Source organism: Xenopus laevis, chromosome 2L (genome assembly GCF_017654675.1).
Source record: "Xenopus laevis strain J_2021 chromosome 2L, Xenopus_laevis_v10.1, whole genome shotgun sequence".
NCBI lineage: Eukaryota > Metazoa > Chordata > Amphibia > Anura > Pipidae > Xenopus > Xenopus laevis.
This window is the reverse complement of record NC_054373.1, coordinates 31,960,361-31,974,640: the sequence shown is the minus strand read 5'-3', so window position 1 is coordinate 31,974,640 and position 14,280 is coordinate 31,960,361. Positions and strand designations below refer to the sequence as shown.

At 41.0% G+C, this 14,280-nt stretch overlaps 1 protein-coding gene across 3 annotated transcripts in view; it reads right to left on the bottom strand.

The window, feature by feature from the left end:
• Positions 1–1,296: 1,296 nt before the first annotated feature.
• The window catches only part of git1.L (G protein-coupled receptor kinase interacting ArfGAP 1 L homeolog), an 80,965-nt gene continuing 67,981 nt past the window's right edge, over positions 1,297–14,280 (bottom strand). For 2 of the 3 annotated variants that reach the window (XM_018246092.2, XM_018246093.2), the window contains 8 exons: positions 13,057–13,181; positions 12,180–12,332; positions 11,817–12,032; positions 10,880–10,969; positions 6,786–6,862; positions 6,290–6,472; positions 4,863–4,926; positions 1,297–4,309 (listed from right to left, as the gene is read on the bottom strand). In XM_018246092.2, the coding sequence (XP_018101581.1) occupies positions 4,097–4,309; positions 4,863–4,926; positions 6,290–6,472; positions 6,786–6,862; positions 10,880–10,969; positions 11,817–12,032; positions 12,180–12,332; positions 13,057–13,181 (1,121 nt within the window). In that variant the 3' untranslated portion in view covers positions 1,297–4,096. The remainder of the gene's footprint in view (positions 4,310–4,862; positions 4,927–6,289; positions 6,473–6,785; positions 6,863–10,879; positions 10,970–11,816; positions 12,033–12,179; positions 12,333–13,056; positions 13,182–14,280) is intronic. The other variant, XM_018246094.2, reaches the window with a different exon arrangement.

Sequence of the window (14,280 nt, the reverse complement as noted above, 5' to 3'; positions counted from 1 at the left end):
AGGCAGGTAGAGCAGTGAAAGTAAAAATATTATTGGTATCTGTGGGTTCCAGCTCAGTGTTGGTAAATGAAGGCATATTGGCTGGGATACTTCTTGTTACAAGTCTGTTGTATAAGTACCACTACTATTTTAGCTCTAGATTTCTTTTAATTTAACCGGGAACGTTTGTGGATGTAGAGAAAAGAGGTAGTGTCAATTGCCAGATCACCGGAATTAGTTCTTTTCTTGTAGAAGTCACACGGCGCCTGTATGGACACTGAGATAGTGTATGCAACCCCGATTCCCAACAGGTTAAATCATTTCTTGTGTCTGCCAGATAGATGGGAGCCTTTCCCAAGTGTACGCAAAGTAGAGACTGGTTGATATAATACAGTGTTAAATGTATGTTTATATTTTTAAAAGGGAAATGTCCAAATGTAATAAGGAATATATATATATATATATATGGATCCTATTGTCACACAATCTACTATATATTTGTTTTTTAAAGTGGTCACATGAACCTTTCAACTAAATGGATATGGGGTTTGTTTTTACGGACTTTGAGTGTGTCCCACTGCCGGGAATGAGGATCTACTGGCCTGTCATATTGGAATTTATTTTTAAAAAATACAAGCACTTTGTCATGATGCTCTTTCTCCCTTTATTATAAAACCTTTATAGGCTTGTACTTTATGTGCATTATTTCTTTAGGGTAGAATCAGTTTTATATCTTATGTTTTCTAACATTAAATTAAATGACCTTTAATACTTTAGAACAATGGCCTATTACTAACATCAGTGGTTTTGCTGTGGGTTGTATAAATTACCTTGTAGCTTTTAATGAATCGTTAGTGTCATATCATATTATGCTCTGGCCTGTTGTGTTCGTTCTTAACGTTTTGCTATAAATTAAACGCCTAGCCTAAACTATAGAAATCAGACCCATTACTCCTGCTCCAATCAACTTTTCCAAATAGTGTTCTGTATTCAGACAGTGAGGCTTATCCTGGTATCTGCTAGAGATAGACTTTTCCATCAGATTGGCACATGGTGAAATGCAATTCCGCAGTCTAGGGGATGTGTTTCCATTGCTCTGTCCAATAAGGGAGAACTTCGCTCCACTCCAGCTGAGGACGTAATTTCGACTTTTGGCAATATATACTGTAGCTTACACCCACTGCAGAAGATATAATCCATGAGGACCTTGACCAACTTTTGGAATGAAAATAAGAAAGGGATTTAGAACACAGAATACCAACCAAGAGACAATCTCCCAAAATTCGGTTTATAAGAAAAGACTCAAAGGACACGTTATACTGTTAGTTGTTTAATTTGATACAAATGTACAATATGAGCATTTTTATACATAACACCCACCACCAAGCTCTCACAAATAACAGGATGGACAAGGTTGGCCATTTTGCACTAATCTGTATCAAGGAGCACGGCGAGAGGGAACCGAGAGATTCTGAGCAGCAGGTTTCCAAATCCAGATCCGCCAGCAAGACGAGTGGGTGCTGGCGGCAGAGAGTCCCTCTCATGTAGTGGCTTCTGGGAGTCCCTGGTGAGAAGTACAAGTGATTTTGCCGATGATATAGTGGTGTAGCGACGGAACACGTGGCACGATACAGGACTACAGCCCAAACTACTTTTAGTCTAACCTTATGGTGCTAACCAAACAGCAAGATTATTCCAGAAAGATCTAGCAAATTGTCAGCTTCATGCACTAGGCCCATTTGCCTGCCCAGCTCCTTATGGCTTTCCAAAGAGTGCAAAGGGGCAATGCCACAAGGACATTTTTTGGCCACTAACAGAAAAAAACAAAACAACTTTAAGAGTCCTTGCCATAACAAAGAAGGGCACCCGCTGGCACATTTTTGGCACAGAAAATGACACATAAACGGAGATTAAAGGAATTTACAAGCCTAAACATTTAATCTAGCATTTTATATTGCCCCCTCTGACACAAACAAAAATAGTTAAAAACAAAGAAACAAAACAGTATCTAAAAATATAAGTAACTTTTGCTTGGTGGCAGCACAGTACACATCTTGCTACAGGTGCCTTGTTTTCCATGTTTTATTCCATCTCTTTATCTGTAAAGAGATTTCCATCAGGCATTATAATGGGGCTGTGTTACCTGTGCTCTCGGCTGTTGAGCAACTCCTGCCAGTATGAAATATGGCTGCCGAGAGCTGTAATCAATGACAGCGGAAAAGCCACAGGTCGGCACTCCTTGTTTAGGCTAAGGCAAACATTCCTACTAAGCACGTGGACTAATGAATCTAGACAAGTGGGTGACTCTTCATTTGAATGTGAAAATCAGGACACATATACACGTCATTTCCCGGGCAATCATTGATCAGCTTGTGAGGGTTCAAAAGTAATTAAAAAAAAAGAAAAGAAAATCACTTGGCGTGAGGAAGCTATCCAATAGAAGTGTAAGGTCTCTGGCAGCGGCTGTATCTATGGCAGACACAGGGAACTACTTACAGCAACAGGTAAAATGATCCCCACAATAAATGCCGGCCCCAATGATATGGCAGCACTGCCAGCAGGGACACTGAGCCTTACATTGTACTTCACGTCTGCAGGCAATATATATATAATATACATGATTTTAATACATAGGCATCCAGGGAGGGGGCAGGGTTAGGGTAGAGGCCTGTCCACCATAGGGTGCCTAAGGAGTCAGTGCAAACATCAGGTACAGCCTTTGATTAAGTGCCCACTGGCATGAAACACGTAAGGCTATGTATTTATCTACTTTGTGGCCTAAATAAAGTTCTCAGTTCTTTTACAAGCCTGTTTGTGGGTTCTGTGAGTGCCTGCGGTTTTATTCTTTGATATTTCCGGGAAGACCAGGTCCCTGTGCCATAGACCACCCAGAACCCTGGAACAGAACACGCAGCGGAGACTCTGAGCATTGCCGTTGTGCTACTCTTCACAGAGTAATGAGCTTGAAAGTGGTTATCATACATCAGAAATTTAACAGTCGTCCAACATCAACCCCCATACTGTTCACATAACAATTGCTTAGTATATATTATATGTATATATATTTATATATATACACATTGATTCCAGTGTATGTTTAGCGTCTCATATTAACAATGATGTGCGGCGTTGCATGGTAAGGACTGGCTGCTCTTGTGCTGAAGTGAATGCCCGTCCGGCTCAGCGAGAGTTTTGTGCTTTGCCCAGTGTTTGCAGCATTGCACACGTAAATGTCACTAATTTATGAGCGCTGGCCCCCTTGCTGGGTGCCAGAGATGTGTGTGCCATTCGCTACGGGCCCTGCTCTAGAACAAACAGACAGGGGTGGGGGGATATTCAAGCTGTACATTTAGCTTCTGTCCATTTGCTGCATAGTACAACCCCCTCCTCTGTCGATCATGGTGCTCCTACCCTAGGGTTCTGCCTGGTATATCTTGTGCCACACGTTAGCCAATGGGTGGGAAATATGCGGCCCCACAACACAGCTTCAATGAAACAATTCTAATCCTATAGTAATGTTTGACCATCAACCATGATCAGAACAAGGATATGTTAAATTATTTTAAAAGGGAATTTGTGACTGCACGTTCACCTCTAATAAAAGGCCGTTGGGGGGGGGTTGGGTGAGAGTGATGTGACATTCTATCTGTAGTTGTACACAAGTACATTATGGACCCTGATCCACCACCAGCGTGAGAACCACCTGTAATTGGAGCCTGGTACACTGATATTCCACAGTGACGATAAGGATGAAGGAGAGAGGATTTCTCTCTGACCTGAATCGCTACTATAGGAGAACACAAAGGACCGTACTTATTTTACAATCATTATATTCCATCTGCATCTAGTTTTAGGGATATCCAATCAGATTGTAGGATGTACAGAACAAGGGCAGTATTGCACAGATACAATTGTATGTTATGGAGCTGCACCTTTACTCCAGCTACTGTGGAATGTAGGAAGCCAATTCTTAATGTTATTCAGTGAGGGGGACGGGCTGTACCCGCACCTCGGAGTCATGTGTGTGAAATATGCAAGGACAGCTACGTGGGAGTAAGAGCTCTGTGTGGTAAACTGACAGTTTGGAAATGGAGATGGCAGTCGCCTGTGAGAGTGGTCACTGCTTCTTCTCGCGGGTGGTGATGGTGACCAGCTGTTTGGCGGCTTTTGCGATGTCGTAAGCGCATTGGATGACCTGCTGCGTCAGGAGCTGGAAGTCCACAGAGGCCCCTGGTTCTGGCGGGATGGTTTTGCGACACTCGCTTTGCAGTCGGTAGGCGCTGGCATTAAGTAACCGTAGCGATGATCGCACTGTCTCCAGGGCAGGTTTCTGCCATAAACACAAGAGAAAATACAGTGGAGGTTAAAGCAAGAGGCACAGCCCAATCCAACAGTTTAGGAGAGCAATGTCACTGATCAAAAACGTCAAAATCACTGGGATCTGGCTATAGCCACAAAAACAATCAGAGAAAGTGGTGCTCACCACTAATTTTTAAAATCATTAGGCGGGGGTGCAATGAGGGTGTGACCACGAAATACATATAGACAAATACAAGAGTCCTCTGCACTCAACCCATTATCAATATATTTAAGACAGAGACATTTTGTGCATACAGCTTCTAAAAAATGCCTTACCCTTTAAACAAAACAGGGATTGTTTGTCCATATATTGCAATATATTTAAGCTGGCCAACTACGTCAAAGTCATCCCATATCTGGCCAGTCCTACACTCAAATTGCATCTGATTCATTGACACTGTAAGTATCTAAGTACAACTCCCAGCATGCCCTAACACTCTTGAGATCAGTAGGGGAGCTACAAACTGGCAAAGAAATGAGCCACATCCAGACAACGTTGCCCTGGAAGAGTAGCGGGCGCTTACCTTGGGAAAGAGAGATGCCATCTCGGTTACTGCAGAGTGAATCTTTTCCGAACACGGGACAAAACTAAATAGAAGGGAGAATGAGAGAAACTCAGCAAAGCAGACAAACTTAGTACATGACTGTCACTTGATACAATACAGTAGGAGGCCGAAAACAAAGACAACTAAAGAAAGCAGCTCAAAAGGTAACGTCACAAACACAAAGCCGCCCTGCAAATGCTCATACAGCTAAGGCAGCTTTTCAAACTTCCTCCCTTTCCCCTTTTACTTCTACTCTGACTGACTCCCCTTCCACTTTCATTCTTCTCCCGTTGTTTACGGTCCTTTCATTTGTCTGCCTTTTATTTCCTATTCTACTCTCTCCAGTCCAGTTTCCATTATGTTATGGACTTTCTTCTTCCCAAAGAAGGAAAAAACAGGCTACAATATTATTTTGAGACACATTAAGTTACAGGTATGGGACTTGATATCCAGAATGTTTGGGACCTGGGGTTTTCTAGATAAGGGATCTTCCCGTAATTTGGATCTTCATACCTTAAAGGGGTTGTCCACCTTTGAGTTAACGGTTAGTATGATGTAGAGAGTGATATTTTGAGACAATTTGTAATTGGTTTCGGTTTTTTATTATATGTGTTTTTTGAGTTATTTAGCTTTTTATTCAGCAGCTCTCCAGTTTGCAATTTCAGCAATCTGATTGCCAGGGTCCAAATTACCCTAGTAACCATGCACTGATTTGAATGAGAATATGGAATATTAATAGGGGAGGGTCTGGACTAGTGATGTGCGGGTCAGGATTTCCCAAACCCGCACCCAACCCTTACCCGCCCTCCCTTGGCCTGTCCGCATCAGACTTCCATGTTGCTTTTATACACCTGTGTCGCCCGCTGATGATGTCACAAAAGGGGCGAGCAGGCGCAGCGCCTAAAAAAGACAAACCCGGAAGTCGCATTTGACGGTGGTGGGCGGGGAGAGCACAAGAAGAGCTCAACCAACTGCCACCCTCAAGGAAGTGTGTTTGGCCGGCCCGAACCAGCCCGACCCGCACATCACTAGTCTGGACAGAAAAAGAGTAATAAAAAGTAGCAATAATACATTTTGTAGCTTTACAGAGCATTTGTTTTTAGGTGGGGTCAGTGACCCCCCTTTTGAAGGCAAATAATTAAAAAATTATATAAAAATATAAATAATGAAGACCAATTAAAGAGGTGCTTAGTATTAGTCAGTCATTCTATAACATACTAAAAGCTATCCTAAAGGTGAACCACCCCTTTAAGACTACTAGAAAATCATGTAAACGTTAAATAAACCCAATAGGAGCTTTTTGAATAACAGGTTTCCGGATATTGGATCCTATACCTGTATAACATTCTAATTTTGATCAAATGTGAGCTGCCATCGCCCTCAGTTGTGCTGCTCCTTTGCCTTACCTGTCGTGCTTGAACTCCTGTGCAGCCCTCAGCAGCTCCTGGATGTTTTTGGTAACTTGCTCCGTTCGCAGGATCACGTCCTCTGTACTGGGAAGGGCAGGGTCTAACTCCAGCTCCACATCCTCAGTCTCCGTGTGGGAATCCTCATCCCGGGACATTTCCAGGAACCTCCTGCCATCAAGCCTGGAAAGTGTTAATTATACAGAGCTCTTATTATCTGAGATAGTGGAACTATAACTGTATCACTACATTTCTGTGGTGATCCCCAGGTGCCCCTGCTTGGGGTATTATCATCCATACTGGCACATTACTGTCAGGGAGGGTTCAAAATATACATTTGTAATCAAACTACGCAATATGGGTGAGTTTATGCTGCTTATTTAACAACAATAAAGCAAAGTATGTGTCGCTAATAAGGTGGTTACTTGTAGGGATGCACCAAATCCACTATTTGGGATTCGGCCGAATCCTTGGTGGCTCTTGCAATGTCACATACCCGCTGCTGGTTTCTGTGGTCTGTGTATTATCATAGTCACTGTCTGTGCCACTGCCATGCCGCTCTGGTTTTGTAGGCTGGGGAGAAAACACACATTAGGAATCTCATTTTCCTTTAACTTTTACTTTTTATCCAGAAAACCCCAGTATCCTGCCCTAAGTATCCTGGATAACAGGTCCCGTGGCAGCATATTAATTCTACTACGTATAATTCCACTAAGTATGTTATGGCGTTTTAAGGTGTTCTTCACTTGAAATATGAGGATCATATTAAAAGACCAGTAACACATTTAAAAAAAAAAAAATAATAATTTCTATATAACAAAAAAAACCCACTAAGACACATTTAACTTAAATTTGAAAGTCTTTATTAGGAAATAACTTACCGATTCTCCGCTTGTGCTCCTCTTCAGAAACAGCCACGATCCATCGTGCAGCGCTCGATTACTCCTCCCTGCCTTCTATAGGCAGGAGAAATCGAGCGCAGCACGATGGATCATCACCCTGTCGCCGTTTCTGAAGAGGAGCACAATCGGAGAATCAGTAAGTTTCTTAATAAAGACTTTGTGAATTTAAAGTTAAAAATGTTCTTTTTTCGTTAAGTACAAACACATTTTTAAACATATTTTTTTATGTTACTGGTCCTTTAAGCAGTTACAGGGTTAAAAGAGCACTGTATAACAGTAGAGGAATAGGGTGGCTCTCAGCAGAAATAAATATATTCTATTTTTCCCTTCTGGACTGTGTGGCTGGTTTTATCCCCCGGGCATATGCTTAGTATGAATCACTACATTTCTCATTATAAACCTTCCCGCGTATTCAGAACGTTCAGTAGACAGCAGCACTGCAGGGAGTAAATTGTTTATAAAAGAATGAATAAAATCTCTGACATTGTGTATACTGTAATAATGGCATCAGTCTGGGCTAATGTAATGCAATGAGTTCTGGTACATTCTGTGAAAACTTTAACTAAAGGAGAACTAAACCCTTTAAATGAATGTGGCTAAAAATGCCATATTTTATATATATACAGAACTTATTGTACCAGCCTAAAGTTTCAGCTTGTCAATAGCAGAAATGATCCAGGACTTCAAACTTGTCACAGGGGGTCACCATCTTGGAAAGTGTCTGTGACACTCACATGCTCAGTGGGCTCTGAGCAGCTGTTGAGAAGCTGAGCTTAGGGCTCGTCACTAATTATCAAGCAGAAAATGAGGTTGGTCTGTAATATAAGATGATGCTACAGGGCTGATTATTAAATTCTGATGCTAATTGCACTGGTTTCTGTGCTGCCGTGTAGTAATTATGTGTATTAATTACTAATCAGCCTTATATTGTGACATTTCTATTCTATGTGTACTGTATATTGTGAGTGGGTCCCTAAGCTCAGTAAGTGACAGCAGCACAGAGCATGTGCAGTGAATCAGCAGAAAAGAAGATGGGGAGCTACTGGGGCATCTTTGGAGACACAGATCTTTACTGATAAAGGGCTGTGGTTGCCTTGGGCTGGTACAGAAGTACAAAATATAATGTGCAACATTTCTAGCTACTTCTTTAGTTATTAGTTCTCCTTTAAAGTATATATATATATATATATATATATATATATATATATATATATATATATATATATATATATATATATATATATATATATATATATATATATATATATATATATATATATATATATATATATAACGTACAAGCAAGATCCGCACTCACAGGTCTTAAAAATGAATAAAAGTTTTTATTGTAAAGGGCTAACGTTTCTTTAACATTACACCGAAGCGACTACCAACCAGATACCCCCATGATTTCTTCACATTGGTTATTTTATGGACGATTCTTTAGTGACTTTCATTGGGATATATACATATATTGTTTATTGACACGGTGATTTAAAATATATATATCTATTCTCTGATTTTTTATTTTCATTCTTATTTTATTTAATATTTATTTTTATTTTTATGCATATGTGTTTTGTTTTACAGTCTAATAGTTATTTATTCCTTCTATAGCACTTTCTGACTTTTGAAGCTAATTTTTGACGAACATTTAGTGGTTCGGGTGTGGGCTGTTAGTTTGTGGCACGGAAAGGGTTAATCTATCGATGGGGTATATAAATAATATAGTCACCACGATGTGTTTAGGGGATGGTTAGTGAATTCTTTTACGGCCTGGGGATGTCACTTAATACATGAGGGATTTGACAATATTCAAGGGTTGATAGCTTCATTCAGTGGGTATCATAGCAGTAGCAGGCGGGTAACAATTGTAAAAAATATTTTTTTAATTTTAGTTTAGAGGGATGTTATACTATATAAGGATACGAACTGAGAGCCCCAGTGCAGACCTTCCACCTCTTTTCAATAGGACGATACATTGTGTAACATAGATAGCAATATGAATGTCATAGCAATTGAAAAAGGAAGTTAAGAACTTTGTTGCACAGTATCTTGATTTTAACTAGTAACTAATAGTTTGTTGTAATTTATGTTATTTGTTGCGAGTGGCAGATTAGTATGTGTAAATTGTATAACATGTGACAACTTAGTAGTAGTCGATTTCTGATGATGAGGTGTATACGTCATTTTCAAGTTGGCCTGTTTTCCCGCCAAACTGGGTATTTAATGCGTGTGTATTATGTATTATGTACTTTGAAAAAGGCCTCGGAGGAGGCCGAAACGTTAGCCCTTTACAATAAAAACTTTTATTCATTTTTAAGACCTGTGAGTGCGGATCTTGCTTGTACGTTGGAAATTTCGTTTTTGATACTGCACCCAGGCAACTGTAACCTGCTGTCGAGAGTGCCGGCTTTGGGATTGACTATATATATATATATTTTATCTTTAATTGGCTTAGGCCTAGAGATGGGAGAAGCTGCTACCTGGATGGCATTTAAAAGTGTGGTTTAACTTTTAGTAAGTATTAGAATGGCAAATTTGTAGCAACTTTTCAACTGATCTTGGTTTTTTTTTTCTTTTTAATTTTTGAATTATTTTGCCTTCTTCTGACTCCAGCTTTTAAATGGGGGTCACTGACCCCATCTAAAAAAACAAATGCTCTGCAAGCCTACTGTATTGTTGTTGCTGCTTTTTATTACTCATCTCTCTATTCAGACCCTCTTCTATTCATATTCCAGTCTCTTAATCAAATCAGTGCATGGTTGCTAGGGTAATTTGGACCCCAGCAACTGGATTGCTAAAATTGCAAACTGGAGAGCTGCTGAATAAAAATCTAAAAATCTAAATAACCCAAAAACCACAAATAATTAAAAAAATGAAAACCAATTGCAAATTATCTCAGAATATCTCTCTGCATCATACGAAAAGTTAATTTAAAGGTGAACAACTCTAACTGACTGAGTCGTACAAAAAAAAAAAAAGAAATAGGGACACACACACAGCAGCTATAGATGGGCTGGTAGCTAAGTAGAACTATAGACTACCATATATGCCATATATCCATGTGTAGGCAATACAGTCTGAATTTGCCAAGCCTGAGCAGGACAGGGCTTACGCAAAAGTGGGTGGAGTCATAAGTATTCCAGGAAGGTGTAGGAGTGTAAGTGCACTAGGTTGGGGAGATCAGGGGCATGGCAGAGGCATACAGGTTTTATTTTAAATGTTGAATGGATGAACTACTTGCCCTATGGAAAATAATAAAGGCCAGGTCTTCATTTAGCACCTACTAACCCTTCTATGTCACAAACCTTTAAGGGTCAGTCCACACAAGCAGATTCGGGGACATTTAGTCGTCTGGCGACTAATCGCCTCTTCTTCTGGGCGACAATCTCCCCGAACTGCTTTCGAGTGTCTTCCGTGAGCTATAATGAAAAGTTGTCTGCGCTAAAGCACACTCGGCGCTTCGTTTTCCAAAGTCGCCCGAAGTTGCTACAGAAGAAGAGGCGATTAGTCGCTAGGCGACTAAATCTCAGCGAATCTGCTCGTGTGGACTGACCCTAAACCTTGAAAGCAGAGGGAAATTCATATTAAAATTACAATTTTGCTTTCTTCCCACCATAAATTAATTCCATTTTTTTAAAAAAATAATAAACAAAAAAAATTTATAAAGGAAGGGGTACGTCACCATGTTCCGGCCAGTGTCCGGGGGTCCAGAGAACAGAGGGGAAGACAAGGGGGGAAAGGGCACAGAAGAGGCAGAAATGCCTTTCCGGATCTAAAACAGGAAGGGGAGTGTCAGGGGGCATGCAAACAAACACAAGGAGACGCTAAATAACAGGAGGAATGGAGAACATCTATCGACTCACTACATAGAACAGAGACACCACCACCGAGTATAACAGGCAGACAATACCCATAAAACTACAGGGGCCCGACAGACTCTGGCCAGACACCAGCAGTAGCAAAAGGCAGGCTTATTGTATCTGGGACCCTTAAGACTGGGTTCCTTCGGCATTCACTATGTATTCTTTTTTCCTTTCATCATTAACTACTTCTACTCATTAATCTTTACTTTTTACTCAGTGACCTTTACTTTTTTTTATAGATGGCATTGCTGCAATTTGCTGCCTTTTTAAAGGAGTTTAATATGGCAGCTCCTGGTCGTATGATCAAATGCAAATATAAATAATACATATCAGCGAGGATAATATAATAATATAAGCTATAAGCTTGGTAAGCACCCAACACTTGCACAAGTGTATGCTACAAAGTGGGGCAAGCTCTCCATCAAAGTGCACTGCAAGAAAATAAAGCACCCCCTGATCAGACAAACAATACTGGAGCGGGACTATTACATATTAATATTACAGCCACGTCTTTCATTGATTTGATAATGGAGATTCCATCCCCCATGTGTAGTAAAAAGGGCTAAGTTTGCCATGGGGCAGTAACCCATAGCAGCCAATAAGATGTTTGCATTTAAACAGGTGACCGGTAAATTCTAGCTGCCGATTGGTTGCTACGATTACTGCTCCTGGGAGAACTTTGTGCCTTTTATCACATAACCCCCAGGTCCCTCTGTGCATTTCACAGCATGAGAAAGGAACATGACAGGGACTTACCCCGGAGTGAAAAGGCTGCAGTCTGTTACTCAGATCATCTGTAGACTGTCCAAAAGGCTTGAGTGCAGAGCCCGGCTCATACATAGAAAAAGCCTGGCGGACCCGTTGGTGGGCAGCGGACGAGGGGTGTTCAGTTCGCTCAGGGTTTGCAGGTGGGGGCGGTGAAGGACCTGTCTGGTGTCTAATCTGTGTGTTCTCCGACTGTAGCTTTTGGATCTGTAACAAAGACACACAAAGCCCGTTCCTCAGTCTCTATTTTGAAAGCTATGCAATAACCTCTAGCAGATGATAAATCTATAGGAGAGACAGACAGACAGGGCCATAGGCAGGGCACAGCAGTGCTGTAAAGCAATATGCACTTACCTCTCTCTGCAGCCGGCGCAGCTCCTCGCTCAGATTGTTATTCACTTTCATCAGTTGCTGCACTTTGGCATCTGACGTTGCCAGTGCTTTTTTAACTTCCAGGTACTCTTGGAGTGTGATGGGGCCGTCTGACAGGTCTGAGGAGTCCATACTCTACACAGACAGGAGAAGTATTAGTCTCAATGATTTCCTTATAGGCCAAAGGCTTTGAACTATAACCATGAACTATAATCATGGAGCATAAAATGAAAGCATTAAAGGACGTAAAAGAGATACTGACACCAGAAAATAACCTTTTTTTGTATTTGTCATAACATTTTTTTTGAATGCTATTTATAATGTTGCCATACAAGTATTTGTTCTGATGCTTTTACATTAACTTTCTCACCCCCGTGTTCCTCTAGGAGGGGGCTGCCATATTTGTGCAGCACTAGTTGGTTAGCATTAGAAACTCTTAACTGACAGGCTGAGAAGAGACAGTCAGGTTGGCAAAACAGTCAGGTTTAGGAACTTCAAGTAGCAATTACATTTTTAGTGTCCGCATCACTTTAAGGGAATACGGTCATAACATAATCCCCCCTCCCATTATTTTAATATCATTTAAAAAGTGTCAGTGGGCTAAGTATCATGCCAGGCTTAAAAACGCCATATTTCCTCAATGCTAAGTGATTTCCTTATTTCCCAGCAATACAACTTGGCTTATTCTTCCTTTATATATTAGTCTCCCTCCTCCAGCTTCCAGATCTACTTCTATAACCTTGTAAAAAAAGAGCATTAGTAGCACAGGACAGAGTTATGGATTATGACAGTCCATTAAGGAGAATCCCCTATTAAGCAATCAGTTGATACAGATTTGGGGGTCTTGCTGGGTACTAACCCTTGCTCTGTTATTTCTGGAGTTTCTGAGCACCTCCTGGTCAGTGTCTTCATCCGATGCTACACTATCATAGTCGTGTTGGTCATCGCAGTCATTGGCATTCCGGAACGAGTAGTCAAAATTGTCTAAGGCACAAAGCACAAGGGTGATAATCTGAGCACATTGGTTAGATATTTCTTTCATTTCGACAAATCTCTTCTTCGGGGCGACTAATAAGTGTGATAATCTGAGCACATTGGTTAGACATTTCTTTCATTTCGACAAATCTCTTCTTCGGGGCGACTAATCTCCCCAAACTGCCTCCTGCCGGCTAGAATGTAAATCACCGGCCGAACATGGCACTTGGATCGCTTCGTTTTCCAAAGTTGCCCGAAGTTGCCTCACAAGGAAACTTCGGCTGACTTCGGAAAACGAAGTGCTCCAAGTGCGATCACGCCGGAGATTTGCATTCTAGCCGGTGGGAAGGCAGTTCGCCGGGTGACTAATCTCCGGAATCACAGCGTGTGTCTCTGCCATTATACAGGGTCACAAATTGGACATAACATTATACCATACTTCCAAGCTGCTATGTGTATGGCTAGCTTATAGGGGCTCTCCACCCAAAAAAAACCTTTTGCATTATGCAAGGAAAAAGTCATGCAAAGCTATTTTCAATACACATTTCAAATGGATTAAAAGTGTTATGTTTTTTATATTTTTTTTAAACAATTTTTCAGAAGTCAATTCTTCTCCAAGTCTGTTAAACCGCTGTTAAAACTTTAAGATCCCCGAAAATGTGTAATAAATGCATGTTGGGTAGTTGCTCAGAATTATACTTTCTTTTTATTTTTTATAATGCTGTGTTGGCCCTCAAGGGGCCTGTTATAGACTTCCAGCTGAAATAAAGGGTCAGTTTTTCTGGAGGATGCTTTGGTTAAAAGTGATTTTGAGTGATTAGAGCAGTGGCTTAGTGGTGATGCAGACAACTTCAGGTAAGACATGGAAAGAAGATGCCAATTTGCTCTACTAAATACTCCTAGAAGCCCTGGGCGAATTCAGAGCCCTACCAGAGGTCAACTCCTGGGCTAATGCCAAAATAAAGTACATAGGAGACATAGTAGGGCCAGGAGAGTGGAAGTAATTTGCTCAGTTGAAGGAGGAATACGGGCTACATAACCAGATGATTTTTAGATTTTTGCAACTAAGGCATGCATTCCAGACCCAATTCCCTGAAGGGGCCCCTCA